Raw genomic sequence first — 26,441 nt, forward strand, 5'->3', positions numbered from 1 at the left:
AACGTGGTGAGGTGTCTGTGCACAGCTCAGAGCTCCAGAGACAGTGAGGGGAAGCTCCAAGTGCCCAGTGCTCCCCTGGAGGAGAGCAGGCTGTGCTCCCTCTGTGCTCTCCCCTGGCAGTGGGGCAGAGAAGGACCCTGTTCTCAGCACTGCTCTGCCAAGCTCAGCTGTCCCATGGAACATGTCCTGAGCTTACCTAGGAATGCTGGAAAGGAAGGACAGGATTGGGCGTGTGCTGCTGAGAATATGCTACAAAGAATTGAAAAGTTAAATGAGAAAGCAGGAAAAAGAAAAGTATCTTTGTGATTTCTACTAGATGTCAGTTTTATATTCTACCAGTCATATATTCTACCAGATCTCATTATAAAAATATAATGTACTAACTATATGCTTTCATAGATTTTTCTTAGGCACGAGGTATAATTTTGTTTTTTCTTCTATTTTTCCTGTTATCTCCCTGAAATAAATTGTCTGTGACACAAAAGTAACCTAATGACATCAGACCATCTAATAATCTTTGTTTGCAACAAACCTCAGCTTAGTAAGTATGGGCACCTTTTGTCTTTTAAGAGATTTTTATGGTGCTGTTTATGTTTAAATTATTACACCCTAGACACAGCTAAGTGTGCAGCCAGAGGATGCAGGTAGTCCCTGGAGCAGGTGCAAAATCCACTGCCAGATCTATGGGGCTGTGCCAAATTTCTGGCCTATCAACAGCCTTGGGCTTTTTCACTTCCAGAATGTTTTCTGTCAGAGATTAAAGAAGGAGCCCCTGGTCTACTGCCTTCACTGAACTTCAGCATCTTCAGGAACTTCTGAAAAGAGCAGTAAACTGGGGGGGCTGATGGTGAATGGAATTGATCAAGATAAGGTACCCTGAATCCCACAAAAATTAGAGTGGAAGGAGAATGAAAGTATGTCTAAAGTTTGTCTACTTCAGTGTTTTCATTCACTCTGCCCAAGACTCTCTAATGTATAATAAATGGAAGAAATGCGATCCTTGGTATGTGATATATCATCCCTGTATAGCCTGTGCATGCAGAACAGATTCTTTCACAGTCAGAAGGGGGTTAAATTAGAAAAATCTAAAGTTCATGTAGCTTTTTAATATCTGGGGTACAATTTGTCTATCTCCTACCTGGATTCTTAGAGAGATTAAAAATAATAAATCAATGCTCCAAGAAATACTGTCAATGGATGCAAACAAAGTGCTTCACATAATTTCTAATGTGCCCAGACCAAACTTTACATGAGCCCACCTCAGTCCTGTCTTGGAACAACCTAACCCTGAGGCTGGTGCCAAACATCCCTCGTTAGCCACATTTTACTCAGGAAAACAGTTCCCTTCTCTCAGGTAGAACAGTGCAAGGGACGTGAAGGGCAGGACAGCTGCCTTGGAACCCTTTTGTGTCAGCACTGCAGGCTGCCTGTGGAGTTTTCCTTTGCACTCGTCATTAGCACTCCTCAAGGACAGCTCACAGCATTTTTCCCTCTGTGAAGACACATCCTGTGCTCTCAGTTGTTCTGTGCTGCAGTTGAGAACAGAGCTGCTGTGGGAATGGCATTTTCAGAGCTCCATACCCCTATCGATTTTTCCACGTGCCCACCAAACAGCTGATAATTTTTGCCTCTCGCTAATCTGGATTTGAGATGAGCCAGTAATCTAAAGAAGAAAATCTTTTTAATCTCCTGAGCTGCTCAATCCCACCTACATTTCATTATTGAAAATATTTTCTATATTTTTCTTTTTAAAAATGGAACAGCTAGGGAAAAAATGACTCAGGCATTGTCTGAATGAAATGCTATCCTGCCTGATAACAAAGCTGCTCTCACAAATATTAGTTCCACTTCTATTGCTTTATAATAAATGGTTGCACCTGTTGTCATGGCAACCTTAATTTGTAAAAATGTATCTAACTGAAGACAAGAAATGCAGCTGTTGTTATGAGAAAGTCTAAAATAAATCCAGATGTGAATAGTATGATCTAGTGTTGGCAGTAATAATGTCAGAAACAAAACATGTTACATGTTTTGTTTTCTTGATATACTGCAGCCGAGGATGGGGATTTAGGGATATTCTGAATTGTAAGTCTCTCTTCCTGATCCAAATATAGCAAATAAACAGAATGAAATTTCACCTTAGGGAAAGGCACTTGCTAGAAAAGCTGGTCAGCCTTGCATAGAGAATGGCAGTAATATTCCTGTAAGACAAAGGTGGGCCTCAAGCTCTCCTCTACCTTTCTGCTAATATGCTAACATTTTGTTTTTCACAGTTTATAAAAAGAAAAATCCCAGCCATGGTAGAAATCTTAGTATTGAAATATTACCTATTGTTTACTACCTTACCACTCTGTAGCCTGAAGTTCTTTAACCAGCGATGCCTTTAATGTTAGAACATTAAAACAAAATTACTGGGCAGTGCTCTACAAAGAAAGCATAATCCAACAAGTCCCAGGACATTTACTAATAGTCATCCACTGGAAAAATCCACTGTGCTGGGAAGGTAAATAGTCCATATAATCTCTTTTGGGAAAAAATATTTAAAGGTAGAATTTCTGAGAAGGTGATAGAAGAATGGGTCCAGATTTATTTGGAAGTGAACTTTGCCTCTGGTAAGCACTGACTGGAAAGCAATGGCTCAAAGCAGAGCAGAGGGGGTTTAGAGGCAGCCTGTGCAGCCGGGAAGGGCACAGGACTCGGGCAGGCTGGCAGATGGGCTGAGAGGCAGCTTTGCACCCCTCTTGGACCTTTTCTCCTTGCCTTGGAACTGCAAAGGCTGCTCTGCCCGAAGCCCTTCTGAGCTGTAGCTGGCTCTGCACAGCTCTGGGGTTCATTTCAGCACTCGGGGCTGCTGGACCTGTGGGGATTGGTTTGCTCAAGCGCTCGGGCAGCGCTGGTTACGGCACCTGCCAAGAGCTCTTGGCAGGCTGGAGGATACCTGAACTCCATTCACGGTAAAATTAAACAAAGACAGGGAATCACCACTCAGGCAGGGAAGTTGATGTGGATAGAATTTCAGTCCCAAATTCCAAGGCAATCAAAACAGTAAAACATTCTTTTTATCCTTAAGGATTACAGCCAGAAGAGAAAACAAGAAAACACACACAAATGCACACTCAAACACTCAATCTGTTCCTCTGACTTCCATCTTTGGGGGTATTTTACTCAAAATAACTGGAAGTCTGTATTTCTTTATCCTTTGCACAGCAGTTTTGAATGATAAGTCACCTTTTTAAGCCTTGCTACTTTAACATATGCCACTTGAAGGAAATCTAAAAGTTAATGGAAATCTTGAAAATAACCTGGCTAATACAATCCTACCCATCCCAATTTCCTAAATATAAATCACTTGATCAAAGCGACCTAATACCAAATATACTGGATGAGAGGTTTTGCTTTGAAAAGAATGAATTATTTGTAAGTACACATGCTAAGGCTTTTGGACAGCTGATGGTGAATTATTCCTCAGTGCTAAGATTTAAAGAGTTATGGAACATCTTCCTTTGTTAAAATTAAGGCATATGCTATTGGCCTATCCAATTAAAAACCCCACAGAAATGACAGGCAGCCAAACAGATAATTTTTCTTTCTAGCTTTGTAAAGACTCCATTGATTTATGGATAAACATGTAGCATAACATTAATTTCCACCACTTAGTTTAAAAATAAATACTTTCCCCAGTCAGGAGGTTCTATGAGGCTTAAACACAGCTATTAATAAGAGGAAAATAATTCTGCCTAGCTTCATTACCCTCATAATTACTAGAATGTAGGACTCTTGCCTCTGAAACTTTTGCATTCACTTCACTCTAACAATGCACAATGAAAACATTCTCCAGGCTATGGACTAAGTCCTGCTAACACTAGAAATAGAATGTAAAACTGTGAACATCCTATAATGAGAGTTTAGAAATACCTTTCACCTTACTCTCTAGGAATAAAAATACTGTAATAAAGAAGATGTACACTGTTAAATGGTTCATGAGGCTGAAATTTTCTTCAGGAATACTTTCATCTAGCTGTAACCTCCTCCCAGTGTGTCTGAAGCAGGGAACAGCAAGGCACTCCATTATTCTCCTTTCTGTCTCTATCACTTCTGGCTGTGCTTGCTACAGATCAGTAGAACAAGGTGGAAAGAAAAACTCTTTGAGTTCTTTTAAGTGAAAATAAAGTAAACGTTCAGTGAATGGAGATACAAAATTAAAATGCTTTAAAGTCTAAAAGCTATATCACTTTTGTGAGATTTTGTAAAGCAGAATTTACTAAGGGAAAATGTGAATATCAGTTTATTCAATGTATTGTTGGGATACTACTTTGTTCAAAGTTTTTTTTCAATCACATTTAAATCTTCCTTTTCAAAATCCAAATTCTAATGTCACTATGTTTCCCCAGAAATGTGCTGAAATATCATTAGGAATCCAAGTAACATACTCATATGCACATTGCATTCAGAATATGTAGATCATTATAATTAGCAATTAGTTAGGGAACATCAGAGTTTCAAATGCATTAAAAGCAAACTGATAAAAGGACTGGATGTCTTTCCTTGGTACAATGGAGTTCACAGGGAGTGTTCAGAGGTCCCACTGCCCTGAACACAGTAGAGATGAACCAGCTCTGTCACACTGAGCTCTCTCAGGGCCTCTTGCACAACTGCTGCCCTGAGTGTTCTCTGTCTCTGTCATGGCTTGTGACCTTGCCAAAACGTCACCATTGAGACTACATTGCCATGTTGCATTTGCAATTTCCATGAAGATTTCTCTCTCTCTCTCTCTCCCTCTCCCTATTTTTTTTCCCTCTCTAAATTAGCATTCTGCAGAGCCATTATAGAGAGAATACCTCTGTGCTTATTTTGGACAGAAGCCTTACAACCACATAATTACAAAGCTTTCTCACTCTACCACTTTGAAATTCAGACTTGTCATTTCCAAGGGGAGGAAAGAGGAAATTACCCATCTGTATCTTTCACCCTTGTGAAAATGTGACAAAATTATGCACATTTTTAAAGGTTTCTGAAATGTTTAGTTGACAAATCTCAGTGGAGATCTGATAAACTTCATCAGCTAAAATTTTCCAAGCTCTCACCTTTTTAGGCAGGTTTCCACTGCCTTTTTTCCACTTAAATATGTGGTCTTTTCCCTGCAACTGCTGGTCCCCAGACTCAGCCAGCTGCTGTCCCCAGTTCTGTGACCATCACATCACCCCTCCTGTCCTCACTACCTGCTCTGTTTGTCACAATGTGATAAGGAGAGTGAAGAGGGGCTTGCACCAGAAATGAAGTCAGGGTTTCTCTCAGCTTTAGCGTATGAAGGAGTTGGAGTTTACAGTCCTAGATTATCTCTAGAAATAACTTCTTTTTTACCTCAGGTGGGAGAACCAGGGACTGGTGAGTGCCACAGGCGTGGTGGAGCTGGCCTGCAGTTCAGGGCAATGGGTAGAGTGAGATGGAGATGGTGGCCACTGCCTTGGGATACGAACAAGGAGAGAGAAAGATTGAGACCAAAACAAAAGTAAATGGAAACAAGGAGAGAGTGGAGCTCTGTAGCCATTGGAATAAATTCTAAGAATAGAAATTTGCTGAGTCTCATCATTTAAGTAGCTGTGAAGTGCAGTAACTGGAGGTTTGCAGTCACTCCTGCTGTGCACTGAAGGAAGGCAGCTGATGTTACTGTTATCAATTATTCTCTTTGCTCTGGTGACAAAAACATGTCCTGAAACCATTAAAGCTCCTACTCCAAAGGGTGAAACATACACACTGAAATGACGTTTTGGGTATGCAGAATGGGGAGGTTCTGTGTAGGAAAAAATAAACTTAAAAATTACATTTGATTAAAACATTTACAAAAGGTACCTCTCAATTCCTCCTGTGTAAGGTATGAAAATTTTGGGGCATGATGTAACTTTTGAGTATTTGATGATATTTGCATTATTTTGATGTGCTTTATGGACAGTTCTCCATGCACACAAATATATATATATATTTATACAGTTATATATATATATATATTTGCACTTATGCACGTGCAAAGGAATTTCATGGAGAGCTGTGTCAGTTCTAACAGCCTCAGTAGCTTAAGGATTTGAGCCTTAAAAGATCAAGGCTTGCAGAAGGAAGCAGTTTACCTGATATTGTTGGTAAAAAAAAATATAAATGCTTAGAGCAGGTCAGAATTATGAAATTCAAATTGAACCATAGCACAGAGCCTCTGGAGGGGTTCACAGAGGGATCACAAGAGTCATCAGTCTTTCCTGGTGCTCCTGGGTAGCCACTGGAAATAGTCCATTCTCCCACAACAGGAATGGGTTCCTTGTTCATGTAATCATAACCTGATCTCCAGGGAACAACAGAATTTTTATGGAGTACCCTATTGCAACAAATTTTATGCCTCTCTGGGACAGCTGTGCTCTCCAGGACTGTGTTTCTGGGGATTTGGGCAGTGAATAGGAATTGGTGGCTACCCCACAAATGAAATGGCAGAAAGAGCTCCCTCACCCTTCTGACACACACTCCTCCTGTCTTCTCTGCCAGGAGACACGTTATGTATGTTAATTTATTGCAAGAGCTAGGCAGACTCTTACATACAGTGTTTCATGTAGAGAGGATGAAATGAACTTTCTTTTGGAACTCTTCAAGGGAAATAATATCTGTACTATCATTTTAAACTAAAAGGAAGTTCTCTGTAAGTAGAATTAGACTCTGTATGCAATTATCTTGCTCTCAGGAAAAATCTGTCTTATTCACTAGAGAAAGGTTATTTGGACAAGAAAAACATCTGGAGTAGCTCAAAAACCAGGCTGACTTGTACCAGGGTGTACTTCAGTTCTGAAGAGTTCCCAATAGAAATCTTTGAAATGAAGAAGCTTTGATGCCAGTTTGGTCATTTGTAGGGAAAGTATAGCTAAATAATTGCCACTTAGGTGTGATTTGCAAAGACTGCAAGCAGCGTTCCTAATTCTGAAGTTAAAACTTACCTGTCTGTTTGTGTATAAGTGGCCAGAGATACCTGCAGCCACTGATTTGATTGGGCCTGACAAGCACAGACATTCCCAGCTGATTTGAGCTAAGCTCTATCTTCGTACATCCCCCAGGGCAATCTCCATAACATGGCTCACTGAAATCTACTCTAGCTTAGCAGTCTGACACTGAAGGCTGCCTGCTCAAATACACTGCACACACAAACCAGTGCCAGTTACAGAACTGTGGTGGGCTGGCCCTGGCTGGATGACGGGTGCCCACCCAGCCACTCCACCACTCCCTCCTCTGCAGAATGGGGTGGGGGGAACAAAATAGGATGAAAACAAAGCTCAGGAGTGAAGATAAAGGTACATTAATAAAGCAATAGCTGTGTGTGGAAGCAAAGGAAAACCAAAGTTTTATTCTCTGCTTCCCATTGCTGGGTGATGCCCAGCCAGGTACGTGGAGTAGTTGCTCTGGAAGAGAAATGCAGTAACATTTATCTGCCCCTTCCTCCCTTCTCTTAGCTTTTATTCCTGAGCACATCATATGGTATGGAATATTCCTTTGGTCAGTCTGGGGCAGTTGTCCTGGCTGTGTCCTCTCCCAGGTCTTTGTCCACCTCCTACCACTGGGATGCTGGAGAGCAGCTCTGCAGCTGGGGCAGCTCTGCTGAGCTATCAGCACCCTTCCAGGACCTTGCCCAGGCAGGTGGGGATGCTGGAGAGCAGCTCTGCAGCTGGGGCAGCACTGCTGAGCTATCAGCACCCTTCCAGGACCTTGCCCAGGCAGGTGGGAATGCTGGAGAGCAGCTCTGCAGCTGGGGCAGCTCTGCTGAGCTATCAGCACCCTTCCAGCCCCCAGGGCAACGCACAGCCCTGGGAGGGCTGCTGGGGAAAGCAGCTCCAGCTCAGACAGAGCCAGCACCACACAGAGTAAGACCTTTAACATATATTAACTTGATCCTAAGTAAAATTTTAATATGGCTCTAATACTGGAAAAAGGGATATGAAATACTGAAATGTGAAAAAAATTGAGGAGTGAGAATTACCTCCTGAAAATATTCTGCTCCGAGTGTCCATTTTCATACTGAAATTTTGGCTTTAACAAGCATTACAGAAATTAAACAGCATTTTTTCTTCTGATTTAAGCATAACACTGGTCTGTACAGTAAAGCTCATGGAGGAGAAAAGAAAGGAAGTTTTAGTAAGCAAGGATACAAACATTTCAGTGGGATTTCCTCTATTCTGGGAAAGAAGCTCTTTTAAAGTTCCTGCTAATAGCAAGTTTGGTTAGTTTCCCAGTGCTCACATCTCCTGTTCCAGATGGTCAATGACGTGAAACTCTAATTATCATCAACAAAATAAGCTGGGACTAAACCCTTCCTCAAAGGTAAAAGGAGCAGATGGACAACTATAATTTCATTATTATAGAAATAATAGAGAAAAAGGACTCCTCATCTACCTTTTAAAATCACTCACTAATGTGTTGCACAGTTAACTCCTTGCTCTATTAATATATAAATTACTCTGGTTTTTGACTGTTTGAATGGCTGCTTGGTCTATAAGCCTTTCCAACAATATTTGGAATAGTAGCCAAATTCATCTTGTCTAAAGGGAACCAGTAAGTGAAATTATTTGGCTGAGCTTCCATCCAGCATTTTGTTTGCTTTCAGGTTTTCAGGGGATTCTATTTTATTCTCCTCCACAATGTTGCAAACATACCTCCTCAGGAATCTTTGTAGGAATAAAATCACAAATAACACTTTTCTGGAATGAGGCAGGGCCTGTATCCATAGATCCAGTTAGTCATTTGTCCAGAATTGCAGCTCACAGATTCACTGGAATCCCTAAATATTTGTGAAGGATTCAAGGTCAGGCAGGTCAGTGCCATGGAGCAGCTCCCCTGCGCCTGTTGGGTTCCAGTGCTGGTTTTATTTTGTGTTGTGGTTTCTGGGTCAGGTTCTGCCTCAGACTCAGGTCAGGCATTGCCTCATCTGAACCTGCTCAAACTGAGCTCCTACAGGTCTCAGTCCCTGCAGGGCTGCCCAACCAGCCAGCGTAAAGACAGAGAAAGGGTCTGGGAGCAACCCCCTGCATTTCTGGCAGAATCTCGTTCCTTTTCTGAATTCAGATTCAGTGCCTGATTGCAGCATATCACTCTTTAGAATTGGCTGGCTTAATTCCTATTCTGTTGCCAGTTTTCTACAGTTCAGGAGTAGATTTTGATGTACTACTTAGGGATTTCAACATAGACATTCATAACACAAAAATATAAAACTGCAAAATTGCATCAAAGATAATCAGGTTTTCCTCTGCACCCCTATGAGTAAACAAGCTTTTCTTCCCTCTAAAGAGTCCTAGCTACAGGTTTATGTATCACTTTCATGATCTGTAGTTATACAATGTGCCTTATCTTTGTTTCTTGCTTCTTTTTCCTAGCCATGCCTTCACAATATCCATTTGTTGCTTTCACCAGCTCATTTTCTTACATCTTCATTTCACCATCTCTTATCACCTTAGAAATCTATTTTCTTTAAGCAGGAAAATGTTGCCTGTGTTGATACTTTTTACCTTCCTGTCACCTGTCTGATGGCACAGGTGCTTTTATTTCCCTCTTTCCTTCTGTGCACACTTTGTACATGAGTTGGCAAGGAGTGAGGCTTTTATCCTTTTGAAAAAGAATTACCTAGGCTGAAGCATTCTATGTGTAGGTACACTAAAGCCATTAGCTGTGTGTACATAAGGGCCCACTTATGGATAAAAGTGGTTTTTTACACTATTTCTATGTACTGATATGCCTAGGATGTGTGAATAACTTCTTGTCTGCACTCAGATACATGTTGAAAATAAATAGAACTTAAATGAGTTTCATTTTAATTCTAGTAACTGAGATAGTATTGTAAAACACACTAAGAAATTGCACCAGGGTTTAAAAACTGGTTAAAATATAAGGGCTATGGAGAAACCAGCATTCCTTTTTTTTTCTTATGTGATGACTCAATACTTTTTGCCATTTGCTAATACTGTCTAACAAATCTCTGCATGAGGAAGGGGATTGAGGCTGACAGAATTCCCTGTGGTCTTAGACTGAACAAACTCCCAGTTACCTACAGGTGGGAAGGAAACTGAAACAGAGGATTAGGTAAGAGAAAGTCTTAATTGGTACACATGAAACAAAAGATTTTGACACAGTACACATGGAAGCCCACGATGGCACTTTTAAAGGCCACTTTCTGAATATAACTGCAGTTTGTGAGAAAAATAGGATGCCAGAACATTCAGATGTCTTTCCTCTGCAAAATTTGTTATTCAGTGTGCTAAGGGATCAAAGTGCGGCAAAAACTATACAGAATAATGTTTTAAAAATGGAAGGGCAAAAAATCCAAATAAGAGACAGTTCATGACAAAAGAAAAAAAAATAATCATAAAGGGAGCTTCACATCTACTGAGATATGCAGCAAGGAAACACCCATCATAACTTTCAATGCCAATATTATTCATGCAATTCCCAGCTCCCAACTTAATTATTCAGCAGCATAGTTACAGTATCTGTTCTTGTCCTTTTCAGAACAGCTGATTTTAATATATAATACACAAGGAACAACAATTAGAAATTGTGAAAACAGGGAAGTAACAGTTGCAGAGAATGGGCAGTTACCTCTCCAGGCCAATGACCACATGAAATGGAGACTGAATACTTGAAATACATGCAATACAACTGCATTTGATGTTTGTCAAATGTCTGTCAGATGTCTGTTTCTTCTGTCTCTCATTACATTTCTCTCTTGTGTATGCTACCTTCAAGTTCAATGACATAATAACAGAATTAAACCCAATAACAATAACAACAATACAGATAAACAAGTACCTAGAACCAGAAAGGTTTCAAGATTCCTGTTAATTTTCTATTTGAGGTCCATTATATCACAAGAGTTTCTTATATTTTGAAAAGATCTAAACTGTACTAAAATTAGTGTACGATGACTGTGCCTGCCAGTGAGAATCACCAGTGTGGCAGAAGGAATTCTCTTGTGTGCCCAAGATAATTACAGGAATCACTGTCTGAGAAAAGACAGCCTGAGAGAGTGCTCAGCCCAAACTGAGCTGAAGTCTGCCTTCTGAGTTATTTCCTCTGGAAATTGATACTGTTTTTCAATAAATTTGTTACCCTTTCAAGAAATCAGTTACCCTTGCCATGTTATTTTAGAAAGCCCTATACAAGCTTCTGCCAGGAAAGAATGGTTTGAGCATAATATTAATTTGTATAAGATACGCCTAGACAGAATGAAAGTATTTTTTAAGCAAAGAAGAGTTGGTATATGTTGGTATATGTTCATCATGGAAATATTTAAGAGGAACCATGAAACTACTTTTATCAGGATTTTCCTCAGTCAGTATTCTGGAAAACAAAAAATGAAGGAAATATTTGTCATATGGGTTTTTCTGGGTAAAAGCAGATGTTGAATAATCTAATAAGTATTGTCTCGTAAGGCTCTGCTATAATTTTTCTTAAGTACTTTGAATTCTTGATGTTTATTTTATGTGCGAATTCTCACACGTTTTTATAAAAAGGATAATTTTATCCTAATAATGAAAAGCTGTAAGAAACTCTGGAAGTGCTTTCTGTATGAGAAATTCCTCATTGCATCTCCAATGCCCTTGTTCAGAGAGGCCCTTGTGTGTGTGAGCTCTCCCAGATGCACAACAGCTTGTCCTGCAGCCACTGCTGTCAATTTGAGTCACAGTGATCCCTCCTGCTGGATTACCTTAAAATAGCACACTGCAAATGGAACCTTGCAATCACCACAAACACCCCGGTGTGTGGTGGGCAGGATGGCCAGGGGAGAGCTGTTCGACTTGCCCAGAGAACTTTGTGTCCTTGGTCAGCGTTTCCTGAGGGCAGCTGGCCACAGTGTGCACACACCTGCAGCAGCACAGCTCGTGTCACTCGCTAAATCCACAGAAAAATGGAGAGGTGGCTGCTCCTGCTGCTGTCCTTCTTAAACTAAATGATAAACAGCACAGGAAAAACAGAGATTGGAGAGAGAAGCTGAAAGAAAGGAGAGAGATCAATCTAAGCCTTTGTTGGCAGACAGCCATTCTGCCTTCACCTGGCCAAATTGCCACCTCCAGCCATGAGGGCCTTCTCTCTTTTCTATTCCTGCTCCCCTGCAGCGAGTCACTCCTGCAGACATCATCTTATTTATTCTGTTAGATAATGAAAGACAATGTGTATTTTCATATTCTGTTTTTCTGGTTATCATTATGTAGTGTACTAAATTACTTAGTATTGCTTTTTCAGATGGTAAACATTATTCTCACACCTTTTTAAATAGACTTCTATTGCTGTAATTATGAACATGTTGTGTTTGAACACAAGAATGGTATGGGTTACAGGAAAAAAATGGCTGTTCTTTTGCAGTGACAGAAAAGCCATTTTCTTCCTTTAAACTTAGCTTGGTTTAGTAGGATGTTAATGACCTGAAGCTGGCAATATTAATAATATATCTTCACTTAAAATGCTATGGGAAGATTATATTGGGTTGCAGAAGTATTGTATTTGTGCAGAAGCTGATTATTTAAGCCAGAGAGCAATGAAATGTGAAGCTGATGATGCCATGTATTCTCTTCAGTCTCTACATACGACTATAGAAATCAAAGAATCAGTCATAGCGAATATCTAAAAAAACCACATCAATTTTCCAGTGACAAGAGATCCCATAGCAAAGATTTGTAATCTCCCATGTAATAGCAAAGAAAACACGAGAAGTAGATAGGCTGAGGTGCATAACCTAGACCTGAGACTGGGAAGAGCAGAGTTTAGAAACTCATGGATCATGTACTGGAATACTGATGGAACTGGAATCTGAAGGACTTTTTAGATTTGTTCTGCAGTTGGGTTGCTCCTTGGGGAGATCTGTGTGCTTTGGCATCAGAGTGACTGAAAACTACAGAGACTGAAACCACTCAGGGTTCCTTGAGTTGTCTGGAGCCTTCCTGTTCCTTGTCTGAGGACCTTGCACTGAGCGATGAAGAGTCTAAACGAGCTGAAAATGTCTAGGCTGTTATTAAACAACGCCGAGGGAGAGAGAGAAAAACCTCAGACTTATTGCCACCCACACACTTTCCAATTCTAATAGCTGCTTCAGTGCTTTTCTGTGGCTCTCTACCCAGCAGTCTGATCTCTGCTTACTTTTCCTTGTGTCTCTTTTATCACCTGGTGTAGCAGAGGCTCTCCCAAGGGGCACATTCCAGCCCCATCCCTGGGGGTGACAGCAGGATCTGACCCTCACTGCTGTGCTCAGGGACAGCCTTTGAAAGCATTGCTCTTCCTCTGAAAACTGTGAGGGGTTCAGGGTACGTGCAGGTTACTAGACTGATAATTGGAGAAGGATAAATTAAATAGGAATGCTATTTCTTTTTGGTATTGTGAAACAAATTTGGGGTTTTTTTGCAACAATTGTTTTAAGTTGAAACTCCATGGGGTTTCTGACAAAATATTAAGCTCATTATTTTAACTACTGTAAATTCTTCAGGAGTTTTTTTTTTTTCCTGCAAGATAGGATAAATCCTTGTTCAAGGAACCGTGTTTTAAGGAGGAAGTTGGCACTGAATTAAGGCTTACTGTGAAGCACCTTGAAACATTGTGGAGAACTGAATTTGACTTTGCAGTTCTGTTACTTTTAAAATTATCTGAGAGGATTATTTGTATTTCTAGCAAAGCTCTGGGAAGCATATAATACATGTAGAGTAGAGTAAACTTGAGATCCTGTTAATATGTACTTAGCATCTGTGTTTTTAGGACAGCACATACTTGTGTTATTTTGGCCCATCATTTGTGATCTGTTTGAGGATTCCTGAGAATAAAAAAGCTATATATAAATTTAAGATAATGTTATCAGCTGAAGCTCTGCCAGTTTCCATAGACAGAAGTAGATAAACAGATACTGTGTACCACTTTGTGGTTTTAATCTTGGAAAATAATAGATTGCAAAAAAATAAAAAGGACCTGCCTTGAATTTTATAATTGCCCTATGTCCTAAGTTTAGCATTTCATTTAGTATTAATTTTTCAAGATACCTTGTTTAGATGAGAAAATAAATCATAATAAATTAAGTTTACCATTTTACAGAATATACTGCTTTCTGGGCTAAAGAACATGAACTAAAACCACATTCTGGATATACAGTTGTGAACAGTATTAGAATTGTTAACAAACCAAGAAAAATTCTAAAACTACATCTTTGTAACAAAATCTTCAAATGGTGTAGCTATACTTGAACAAACTATATCTGTGAGAATGATATCAGGGAATAAAGCTTTAATTATCTCACCAAACAGAGAATGGAGGTGGGTGTGACTTACTGTGTCAGCACGATAGCCACAGCGTCATTCAGGACACTCTCTCCAAACAGGAGTGTGTATAAATCTGTATCTACATTCAGCTCGTGGAAAATAGCAAGGACTGTCACTGGATGGAAAGAAAGAAAAGTCAGTTGTTATTTTCATGTTCCTCTGGCAGTTCAAGAAATAAAGCAATGTTAGAATTCTGGTTTTGAGAAGCCCAGTCCTTTATATTGCCTAAGTGGATAAAAATGAGTTAAGAAGGATCAGCTGGAATATATAAGAATCTCAAATTCATCAAGTCTATGAGTTTTGCTGCTTCAACTGAGTCAGGAGGAAGCTTTCCCTCTCACACAGAGAATCTTACAGAAATGACAATGTCACAGAGTGTTCCACTGTGCATAAAGCACTGTGATCTTGTGACTGCAGAGGAATAAGGGTGCTGAAAAGAGTTGGGTTTTGCTGTGAATTTTGTGTGTGATGAGTAGGGGTTTACCTGTTTTAAGGAGGATATAACAGCACCTATCCCTCTGTTCCACATGTTCACCAAGGGATGTGCAGCACATCCACCCTGTCCTGCCCACACTCAGCAAGGATGGAGCTCGTGGGTGGCCACAAAGCCTCTGACCCAGACCAGGATCTTTGACACCTGTAACCCACTCCAAGGCTCCTTCAGCACACCAGTAGTTCAAGTTCCTTCCTCCTCCCTGAGTTATACCCTATATTTGATTTTCAGTTTACCAGTGCAATAGAAAAAATAGGGTGTGGTGAATTTAAATAGAAGGTGAGCAAATAGTTTAGACACATCCTCAGGAGTGTTTAGACATTTGGTTCATATTCAGGTAATTAAGTCCTGTAGATATTAACTTAGGCCTTCTCTGTTTTCCCTCCCCAGCATGTAGGGGATCACAGTCCTTCCTATGGTCTATCTTGCACTTCATAATCTCCATCTGAAGAAGGCTGTCTATGTTCTGTGTATGTATTATTCAATTTTTTTATTATTATTATTTTCTCTTTGCATGGACAAGGCAGAACTTTCTCAATTCAAACAGAATTTTATGCAAAGACCCCCAATTACTTGTCTGGTTAAAAATTACATGGTAACTCACTGCTTCATTGGTGATAACTCCAGTACATAATTGTACAATTGACTCAGTCCTCATAGCCCAGAAATCCCAAAGATTAGGAGTGCCTCTGGGATGCCATGTTCACATCTGACATTTTAGAAATAAAAATTATGTACGTTTACATTCATATGACTGCTGATAATTCATACAAAACCATGACCAGCTGATTATGCTTTGTCTTAATAACATTGCTTGGAACTTTCAAAGCATTGCTGCTAAGATTTTCTAAATGGTGCTTAAATATCTATGTAATCTCAAAATCTGTTTAAAAATCCAAAATAGATTCTCAGTTCTCCTGTCAGATTTTATGTTAAAGTGATCTCTGATGTGTTATCTCTGAAGAATTTTGGAAGTGTTATTCTACAGAAGACAAATTAGGAGATGTGTGTAGCTGAACATTTGCTGATATAGCTATATTTAAATTAGCCAGTTATATTTAACCATCCTGGTAACCTCACCCATCTACTCCCACTGCAGTTATAATTTAAACTAGAAAAAGAGTCCTTTCCCCAAAATAGCTCAAAGGTGTAGGCAGAAGCTTTATTGACAAAAGATGTTTTCTTGGTTCACCAACATCTATATTCAGGTTTTTCCTGATTAGCAATGCTGACTTAATGTTCTAAATGTGGACTCAGTTTAGTCTCCTGCTCTCTAATGTCATTGGCATAAAAACAGACTTGTTTTCCAAAACTATTTGCTACTTTCAGCTTTTGCTTATTAGCTAATTAGTTTGAGCTCTTGTTAATAGTCCCCGTGATAATGACAGAAAGAAAAGAAAACAGTAATCAAAGTCCAGTGTACTGCTGAGGTGTGTGTGTAGCAGGCCAAGCCAATTAGGCAGATGCCTACACATTCCTCTCCTTCCTCTTGTCTCCTAAGTAAACAACTTTCTCCTCTTGCTTTCTCTCCCAACTCTACCCCGAAAAGATGACTTGAATCTTTTCAAATGAAAGCAAAATAATAAAGCAAGAAACACAGTAATGCATCAATTTCCTCTTCTGGGAGAAACTCCCCAGTTTTCACCCAGTTCTCAGAAAGCATCTTCCATTTCCAATGTTTTCCCATTTCCAGGGGAGGTTATTGGATCTTCTTTACCTGTCCCTGACTGAAGGGTCCTGGTCTCTGCTCTGTCCCTCTGCTTGTCTGGCCCAAGGCAGAGCAAACTTCAGCCCAAATCAGATATTTATCTCATTTGTTTTTAAAGAACTGAGATGACGCTGGTTCCACAAATCCCAAAGGAGTCTAACTCGTTCTTCAGTATTCATACAATTTATAAATGCAATTATTCCTGAATCATGTCTAACCCAAATCTCCCCTCATGCTTTTCAAGTCTGCATTTTCCATTCCTAGCCTAATGAGAGACAAAAATTGTCATATTTATTCAGATTTTCTTTCAGCAGAATTTGTCTATTCAAAGACTCATTTCAGACATCTCCTCCCTAAAATGACTCACTTCTTTCAGTCTCCTCCTTTTAGTAATGTTTTCTTGCCCTCTAATCAGCTCATATCTTTGCTGAAACACAGTGCCTAAAACCAGATCCCAGTAACGTAGTGACACTTGCTGTCAAGAAATAGAATGAAAAAATGCTGTAGAACATGTTAATAATTCCTGTTTTCCTTTTATTTTTGCTATGTATTGGTAGTTATGACTCATTTTCATAGGTTGTAAACCTGAAATCATTTTCAGAAGTGAATGCACACTTCTTATCTGCTATCCATGAAGATGCTTTTTCTCCAAGTGTAGCATTTATCCTTGTCTATTTTAAACCATTACAGGAATCATACTGAGTTCTAACCACGCCTTTCAAAGTGTTTTCAATCTCCTTTCAGCAGAATATTGTACAGCAAATAAACACCCTCTGTTGAGTTATCCAGGTCATAAATAAAATTATAAACAGTATCTGCACAAGAGATCTGCAGGATCTTTAGCACATCCACCCTGTTTAGGAGCTCCAGAGAACATTTTCACCTTGTTTTGCCCACCACTGTCCAGGCACTTCCCATGATCATATTTGCCTTCATTAATTATGAGAATCTACGGGCATAGGCCAGAATGGACACATCAAAAGGGATACTCTGCCATGGAAAAAAGCTAATTTAAGTTAGCTCTGGATAGAACAGTGCTCTAGGAATAGTCATCATGTCCAACCAAGTCACATCATGTTTTGCCTAACAGATGACTTTAAAACTCAAGGGAAGTAATTTAAAAAGTATCCTATACTACAGTAACATGTCTAGTCTGTGAGAACTTTGATATCTAAGCAAGGATTGTAGATGCTGCACTGCAGTCAGCTTGGCCCCTGGCTTTCTGAAAGCACTGCTGAGGAACAGAAAGCAGAGCTTGGGTTTTGTGTGGTAACTACTCAAAGACTGGTATAATTCATTAGATACAATATATATTATAAAAACACCAAACTAGTTTTCATTAAAGTACACAGCATCTCCTATTTCAGTGTAAGCATACGAGGACAGAAAGAGAGGCAGGTAAAGCACTGGCTGGAAGGACAGGTCACTGGAGCACTGACACCTTCTGTGGCAGTAGAAAACTGACACCAGCAGAAATAACATGTACAGAGCTGCTGACTCAGACAGGGTTGTGAACTTCAGTTAAAAATTCAGTGACAGGAAGCAGGAAATTGTGAGGCATCTGAAATTTTCACAGTATTTATGCCAACAGAAGTCTGATTCACTTCTCCCTTGACTTCATGGGCTGAGGCAACATCTGCCACGAGCGAAGCCCAACAAGATTTCAGTTGTACCCAAGTCATAAGAAGTGTTTGTGGGGCTGGTTTGTGAAAGGTATCTTTGGAAAAATGTAGAAAGAAATTGGCTAATTATAGATCCCTGTGTATATAACTGAAGTATGTATAACTGAAATATCACCAAACTACAACAATCCCTGTGCTAACTGTATCCAATGCTACTTTGCTGTTACTTTTAAAAGAATAAGGGAACAAAAAATAAGTTACACCATTATATAAAGTAGTGGTATTATTGTACCTCAGACTTCTGACTAGAACTGTTAATGTCTTTCATAGCTCATGGGTCTAAATTCTTTTAGGAGTGCAGTATCAAATGGGACAAAAATAAGATTAGAGAAATCTTTTATTTCCAATTGATTTTGTCTAAAAATAAAGATCCCCATTTGAATGATAGACTTCCTTCCCTTTTAATAAGTCACAACACTCACAGATTAGTTCAGTGGTGAATAAGAAGCAACATATTTTAATTAAAACCACATTTATAAACTGTCTTACATAAGCAGTGTTTGAAATGCATTACCTTGTATTTATACATGACGCTTCTTAATGCAATATCCTTTATTTTTATGAGAAACAGAAACTGCTCTTTCTGATAAATATCCAATTTTATCAATAAGAGGAGCAGTGCAGCCCACAGCTCCAGTTCAGCTGTAACCATAGTAACTTCAAATAGGGAAGAGCCTTGTGATTGCCAATGTGACCAAAGGTAGGGGAGTTCCTATAGCTCAGAAACAGCTGAAGGTAAATCCTTCAATCCTTCAATCACAGGTAAAACCTGTGAAGGTAAATCGGTTTTCTATACTTGAAATGTCAAAAAGTAGAAAAAAAACCCCAAAAGGGAGGGCTCAAGGCATGTGGAATGGTGCTGCCCAGAAGGTGTTACAGCAGCAGCCCTGCCAGAGCTGAACTGTTTGTGTATTTCTGGTGGCTGGGGCACAGCTCCCACCTTTACATCCCTGTTTATGCAGATGAAACAAAAAGATATGATTTCCTTGATATGACAATGTGATAAATTATGCCTATAGATCAGAATAAAGAAAAATGTAAGTACTGGTCTCATGCTTTAAATCAAAGTATAATGAAGGGATAATTTGGGAATTTTAAAATTCTGTTTCTTAAAATTTAACCTCACCTGAAGTCTTAAAATGAGAAACTTTCTCTACTGAAAATGATAATTTATTGGAAGGAGATGTTCTCTGTAAGACAAATTATTTGGTGAAGAGTAACCTTGTTTTGTCCCTGAAGTTTCTAACTGTCCTTTATAGAGACATGAGAATTTTTTGAGGCATCAGAAAGTATTGTTGATATTTAAGGATCACAGTCTATAATGCAAAACATAGTTCCAAGTATATCTAGTCATAAATTAATTTCTTAATTTTAGTTCCAGTGCTAGTTTTCTATGTAAGAGAACACACAGCATATAAGAGCAATTCTTCTGAGTTATTTTTATGCCTAAATATCTAGATTAAAAATCTTCAGATAAACTTCAGAATGAAAACCTACAGAGAGTGCTGTGGCATTATTTCCTTAACAGTACTGAAAAATTTTTCCTGGCATACATTTATTCACTGCCCTGACAGTAAAAGTCCTTAACATGCAAACACTACCAATCATCTTTACTATCACAAATAGGGACTCAATCAAACCAACTTCTGTCAAGTCAACAGATCAGTTTTTAGCATCTTTTGATACTTAATTGCTTTCCATAGCCAAGGGAAATTAAATCTCTTTTTGAAATGAGTTTATAATCCTACACAGTGAAGAATTAAATGAAAAATCATGCAGCAAATCTGACAGGAATTTATTATTTCATCTTAAGTCTAATTTATTGTCGATAACACTAACAACATTTTACTAAAGATTTCTTTAAAAAAACCCAAATGAACCCTTGCTATCACAGATAAAATCTTTATACTGATTATTTTATGCCCTAATATGTATCAGTCTTCTAGGGAACCATACTTTAACAGATTTTGGAATGCCAATGAGCTTTTTACGTACTTGAAATTATAATTCACTTGCAAGTCCTACAACACAATGAAATATTTTCAGCAATGTTGACCATTTAATTAATGAAAAACTTAATTGAAAATTCTCTTAAGTCTTTGAGGGGTTGAAATTTATGGATAAGATTAGTGAACACATGAAACAACTTAGAATATTGTGAATTGATAGCAGAGGGAGCAAGACTGAGCATTAAAATCTCTTGGATGTGCACAGACACTACATAAGCAGAGAAGTAATTAGAAACAATATTAATCAATGACCGTTTGACAGACTAAAAATAGTTTTCTCAACTTCAGCTCAGTTTTTAAGCCTGTCTAAAACTCCGGGAAAAGTAATCCTTGTAACTTATTCCTTACAGTGCAAGTGAAGCTTCTGTTTTGTTGATTTTTTTCCCCCTTTGATTGTTCCAGATTAATCAGTGGTGATTTAATACTCTTATAATCCAAATCAGTGCATTTGTCTTATACATTACTCGTCATAAGTCAACATTTGTGAAACTAAATAGTCTTGGACTGGAAAATGGGAAAAGAAACTAAGCCAGCTGCAAAGCCCTATTCATAGCACTGTCAAGAAAAATACTTGGAAATTGTAAGGACACTTTTATTCCATAAGCAGTTTATTTTCCTAGGTTTTCCTTGTGCTTCCAACTTCTGTGTTTTTCTCTTGTTCTGAGGATAGGCTTTAAGAATGTGCTGAATCTTATTAATATAGCTGGGTGATCTAAGAAGTGGCAACATATTGGATGTGTGGATTAATTGAAGAATAACAATTTAATGCAGCATTTACAGTAATCTTGCAACTGGTTTTGTGGAAATAAATTCTTTTATACCATACTTTTAAGCTGTCAGAATGCTAAATCACAAGCCCCAAATTTTTGTTAAATATTGAGACTTCATTTAAAGACTGGAAAAAAATGTAGAACTGTCGAATTGCTTTTTCTCATTTTTTTTAAAAGCCAGGAGTTTGAAAGCTTTACTCCTGAGTCTCTCAGAGAAGCTTCTCAAGGGTAGTTTTTTAACACTAATGAAGCATTTTACATGCATCACAAGATGTGTTCTGTTCTGTCTCCTTTAACAACTGAAAATTTTGCAGAAGTCCAATGCACTCCTGCAGAATTTGTACTTTGTCTTAGTAGACAACCTCTAAAAAAATCTGTTCACCTTCTCCTTTACTGTGTTCCCACAGGTGCAAATAGCAATACTTTACTTTTAGTATCTGAGTACTCTTATTGACATTTTCAACATAACAAAACCTAGAGAAATCTATGAAACCCAGGCTAATTTTGAGATTAGACTGTTTTAATTAGAAGGTTGGACTAGAATACCTCCAGACATCCCTCCAAACCTAAGTGATTCTGTAGTTCTGTGCTTCCAAAATTGACTGAGTCTGCTTCCCAGACTTTGCCATTTACTGTAACTTTGGGCTTTAAATCTCACATCTGGAAATTCAAGTCAATTTCTTGGTATCTGGTTTTTTAGAGTTGTGTTTATCATGAACACTTCATTGGTAGGATATAAACAGTATTTATATTGCCAAATTTGAACACTCCATTCCCCATATCTTTACACTGGCTTAGGTCACACGTGGATTGTGATTATTATCTGTGAGTTCTCATATCAGCGAGCAACAGGTGCTGTCCTGAAGATCAGAGAACATTTTCCCCATCTTTTCAGCAACCTCAATTATAAAGTTTGTGATCTCAACCTAGGAAAACCAGCTACTAAAAAACCACAAGGGACCTCTGGAGCTGACTTATGATTATCAGAATATCAGATATTTAACAGCTAAGGAAAGAATAAAAACAAGAACAGAGACTTAGAACATTTCTATGGCATATACAGACCTTATTTACTCTTATGATTTTTGAAAAAGTAATTTATTTGAAATGGTTACCTGGATCTGTGGCAGACATCAGTGATCCAAAAAATAAACAGTCAGTGAAGTGGAATTCCCACTGCTTTAATTGGCCAATATGTACCATGGCCTTCACAAAGCCATACATTATCAACCTGTCAGGGCAAAGATAAGACTGGTATTCACACAGAGTATTTAATACTTATGCTTAATTTACACTATTAAACAGGTTCTTATTCTCTTCAGCTTCTTTCCAATGAATGTATCACACGAACACTGAACATAAACTGGTATCAGATAAAAATTCCGTTTCCTGTTCAACTGTCAAATATTGTGTTGAAACGTCAGAGACAATTCCAAATCAAAGCTTTTCTGGGTTATTGTCATCTGTTGTTAGCAGAGAACAATGGTTTGGGCTGTTTATTTTTCAGAAGGAAAGATAAGGTAAGCTTAAGAAGACATTCTTAAGACAAATTTGTCTAATGCAGAACATTTAAACAAAGGCAGTTCTACTGTCAGCTCTGTGGCTTGCTCTGTATTTCCAAGTGAATTATTTGATTCTATCAGCTTTCAAATGTTAGCAGCACTCAAAGTTCCACATAAGGTCTCTAAATGGGCATATTTAACAACTCACAGTGACAGTGAGCCAACAAAGTCACTTCAAAATGCACTGCTACAGCCTCACTAGTTTCCCAGGAAATGTTATCACTGGTTTATGTAACCAGGCAGTGCTCTCTGAGATGTGCATTCCAATCAGAATTATTGAAATAACCTGGAAAAAAGAGACTCACTTGTTGTTAGAACCTGTTGCAGATTTTTATAATATTATTCATGTTCAGCCCAGTTAATAATAAACCCCATTGCATTCACTGCCTATTCCATAAACACGTAAATTGACAACTGTGCTCTTCTAACTGCAGACTCTAAACCAATCATTTAAACAAGTTCTGTGCATGCCCATCCTGATCTAGGCTTTGCCCTCAGCAGTCCTCCTAAGGTGCTCCTGAAGTCACATAAACAGATCTGAAGCACAGATAAAGTGCAATTAACAAACAGCCTGCGAGTTAATTACAAATCGCTTCCAGATACCTCACCAAGCTCACTGTATCACACAAGGAGAGAAGCAGAGAGGTCACCACAGCCTTCCCCAGTGGCCCTGAGCATTTGTGTACATATTTACAAAAGCTCTGCAGCAAACAGGTCACCAGCAATTGCCCTCAAACATCCAGCCTGGGTCTCCTTGATTGATGAGCTCACTTTCTCTCCCTTCCCAAAGAATAACCACCCGAGACCTTGAAGTGAACTTAAGTCTTTTTCTCCCCAGCAAAATTTGTCAGCTCTAAGGAATGAGTCCTTCAAAACCTGACTGGTGCTGCTCTCCCAGTTTTCAATTGTATCCAAAGCCACAGTAATGGAAGTGAGCACAGCCATGTCTTTTAGAAATAACTGCAGAAACCCACTCGCAGGTTTGACCGGAGATACTGTTCTCCCTCATTTAAAAAATATTTTAAAATCGTAAATAAAAGTAAGTTCTAACTATTTGGCAAATTTAGTAGTGATAATTCTACATATTGAAAAGTTGGATCCCAGCTGGATACCTGAGCTCCCAATGGTAGTGGTATTACACATCCTCCAGTAGTGCCCAGCAATTCAGCTGTTCTTGATGGAAACAACAAGGAAAGCACACCCCAGCATGACATTAATCCCAAGGAAATGTTCTGCACTGATGGTATTACTGCTACTATAAAGTAGAATTGGAAAAAAAATACTGATTTTTAGGGCTGCTGTCGTTTAATTTGATACATTTAGTATAGTCAGCAAGTCTGCACCAAATTTCAGTAAATCTGATTGCTTTATTAATCAAACATCCATTTAATATATATCAAAAATGTATTAAATGTCTATTAGTAAGTTGTAAATAAATCAAAGCACCAGTGACTCTGAATTTCCTGCAGAATGTTCCTGCCCCAGGGGAACACGTTCCCACCCAGTGCTCACTGCTGACACAGAGCAGCCTGCTGACACCAGTGGAGTTACCACAAGCTCTGACTGACTCTCTTGAGTAGGAGAGCACTTCTATTTCCAATTCCTGTCTGTGAAATCATCTTTTTTACTTTTTTTATTCATAGAGAATGCTAAATTTTATTTTTAATTGTTTTAGAATTTCAGAATGATCTTCAGGGCAGTATAAAGGAACCAGAACTTGAGTGGCAAATCAGTGTAACACTAATTTTCAATGTGGCTTTGAAAATCTTAATTTTAAAATAATACTGCAAAATAATTTTATTTTATATACTTTTTGAAAACATTTTTTAATCTATATTGCAAACACCATGTGCTACCAGGTGTGTGGCTCCTGCTCTGGGTGATGGAAGTCTGACCTTAAGCCCACGATTTGAAAGTCGAATTCTTTTCCCTCTGCCCCTCCAGCTTTATGTGGGTGTCTTGAAGCTATGAATTCTGCTGGGTGACAAAGTGTCCCAAACAATGCCAATTTTTTGCATGTCTGTTCTAGAAGCTACATAGAATCAGCACAGAGCAGGGAGTTGACTTGGAATTGTCCTACCTCCTCATCAGCTTCTATTTGTCACTAATAAATCTCCCATTTCAGCAATTTATTTGTGTGATCAGAATGTAAATGATTAGAAACATTATACTTCAGAAACAAATTGCAGCTAAATTGATCAGTAATTAAAAGTGGCTGAAAACTTCTCAGCTGGACTTAGTGATGGTTTGGTTCTTCAAAAAATGTTTGTGAGTAACTGATTTGTCATAATTTGGAACATTAATAAAGTAAGAAAACAGAAGGATAAAATGTAGATTATTAGCTTTGCTGCAGGAGACCTGACATTTTCTACACCCAAATTTTTTTTTAAAGTCTGGGGAGGGGCCCATCAAGCTAGAGCAAGTATTTTACCCCTTCAGCAGGAAAAGAGAAAAACAGTGTGTAATGAAACACAAGAGAATTCAGAATTTTCCAGATTACGCAAGTCTGGCACTTACAGAGAGCCTCATCACTAAAGAACGCTACACAGAATGCTGTCATTACACACTAGAGGAGACACCACATAAATATTTGACTTGCTGAAGTAAGAATCTTCTGGGAAACTGAACTTTAACTACAACAATTTCCAGTATGAACCAGCAAGTGAACCACACAAACCACGCAAAACCTCAGCACAACAACACCAAAAACCCCTTTAAACTGGCAAAACTAACAAAAATAAAAGCAAATAACAGACTGAAGAATCAGAGCAAAAACTCTTCAAGGCTTTAATTATTCTGAGCTCTGGGTTGTCCTTAGATTTTTGAGGCCAGGCTGAATTTTGAAGCTTTGGTATAAAAAAGTGGGGGTGAAGAGTCTCCATTTGTGCAGGGCCCAGTTTTTTTACTGCCACAGATCTGCTGTGCATTGAGGAAAGGAGTTTGGAAAGCACACTGGCTGTGTGTACTGCTGGAAGGTTCCCTGAGTTTGTTTATAAAGCTGCTCTCTAGGAAGGCTACTCTGGCACTGGGACATCCGTGAACCAGCTGCTGTTTACATGTAAAGGGAAAAAAAGAGAGCCATCTCCTAAAGCCTTTAAGGAGTAATTACTACACACAAAATTTTCTAAATGCTCAGGAAGAGCTTAGATGCAGCTCAACAGAGGCTTTTTTTTTTTTCCTTCAATATTTTCCTTTAGCAGCATCTGGTTTTAGGGGATCTGAAAAGAGAGAAAAAATTGCTCTGGGGGTTTTTGGGAAGCTCTTGTCAGAAATCTCTCAATAGCAAAACCTCTCCTCAGCACACTAGCAAAAGAGAGATACTTGGCAGTTTTAGAGCAGAGCAAGCGGGGTATGTCTGATGCAGAATGGGGAGGCTGCAGGAAAGATGCAAAGGACAGAAGCAGTGCAAGAAGTCACAAACAGGATCAGACCACAGTGGGAAGGGAAAATATACCAGAGCCTTCAAGAGAGGGAGGCTGAAAGCCTGGCAAGAGCTTTAGTCCTCTGGGTGGCAGAGAAAGGCAATGTCAGAAACACACAGTGAGCCCAGCACTCCCCACAGGCCAGCAGCCAGCGAGGGGACACAGCCCTGAGAGCACTGCTGGGAACACCTGAGGACAGCAGGGGACACAGCCCTGAGAGCACTGCTGGGGACACCTGGGGACAGCAGGGGACACAGCCCTGAGAACAGTGCTGGGGACACCTGGGGACAGCAGGGGACACAGCCCTGAGAGCACTGCTGGGAACACCTGGGGACAGCAGGGGACACAGCCCTGAGAGCACTGCTGGGAACACCTGGGGACAGCAGGGCCACCAGAGCTCCGGGAGCAGCTCTGAGGCACCAACAGTGCACACAGGGCACAGGGGCACAGTGCACAAGGTACCCGAGGAACGTGTGAGATGAG

The 26,441-nt window shown here is 39.2% G+C and overlaps 1 protein-coding gene across 1 annotated transcript in view; it reads right to left on the bottom strand.

Annotated features, from left to right (window-relative positions):
- Positions 1-26,441, bottom strand: part of SLC9A9 (solute carrier family 9 member A9) — a 171,430-nt gene that overhangs the window by 113,308 nt on the left and 31,681 nt on the right. The window contains exons 5-6 of the mRNA XM_063408187.1: positions 22,090-22,205; positions 14,322-14,427 (exon numbers count right to left, since the gene is read on the bottom strand). Of these exons, the coding sequence (XP_063264257.1) occupies positions 14,322-14,427; positions 22,090-22,205 (222 nt within the window). The remainder of the gene's footprint in view (positions 1-14,321; positions 14,428-22,089; positions 22,206-26,441) is intronic.

This window comes from Prinia subflava, chromosome 11, assembly GCF_021018805.1.
Source record: "Prinia subflava isolate CZ2003 ecotype Zambia chromosome 11, Cam_Psub_1.2, whole genome shotgun sequence".
NCBI classification, from domain to species: Eukaryota; Metazoa; Chordata; class Aves; order Passeriformes; family Cisticolidae; genus Prinia; species Prinia subflava.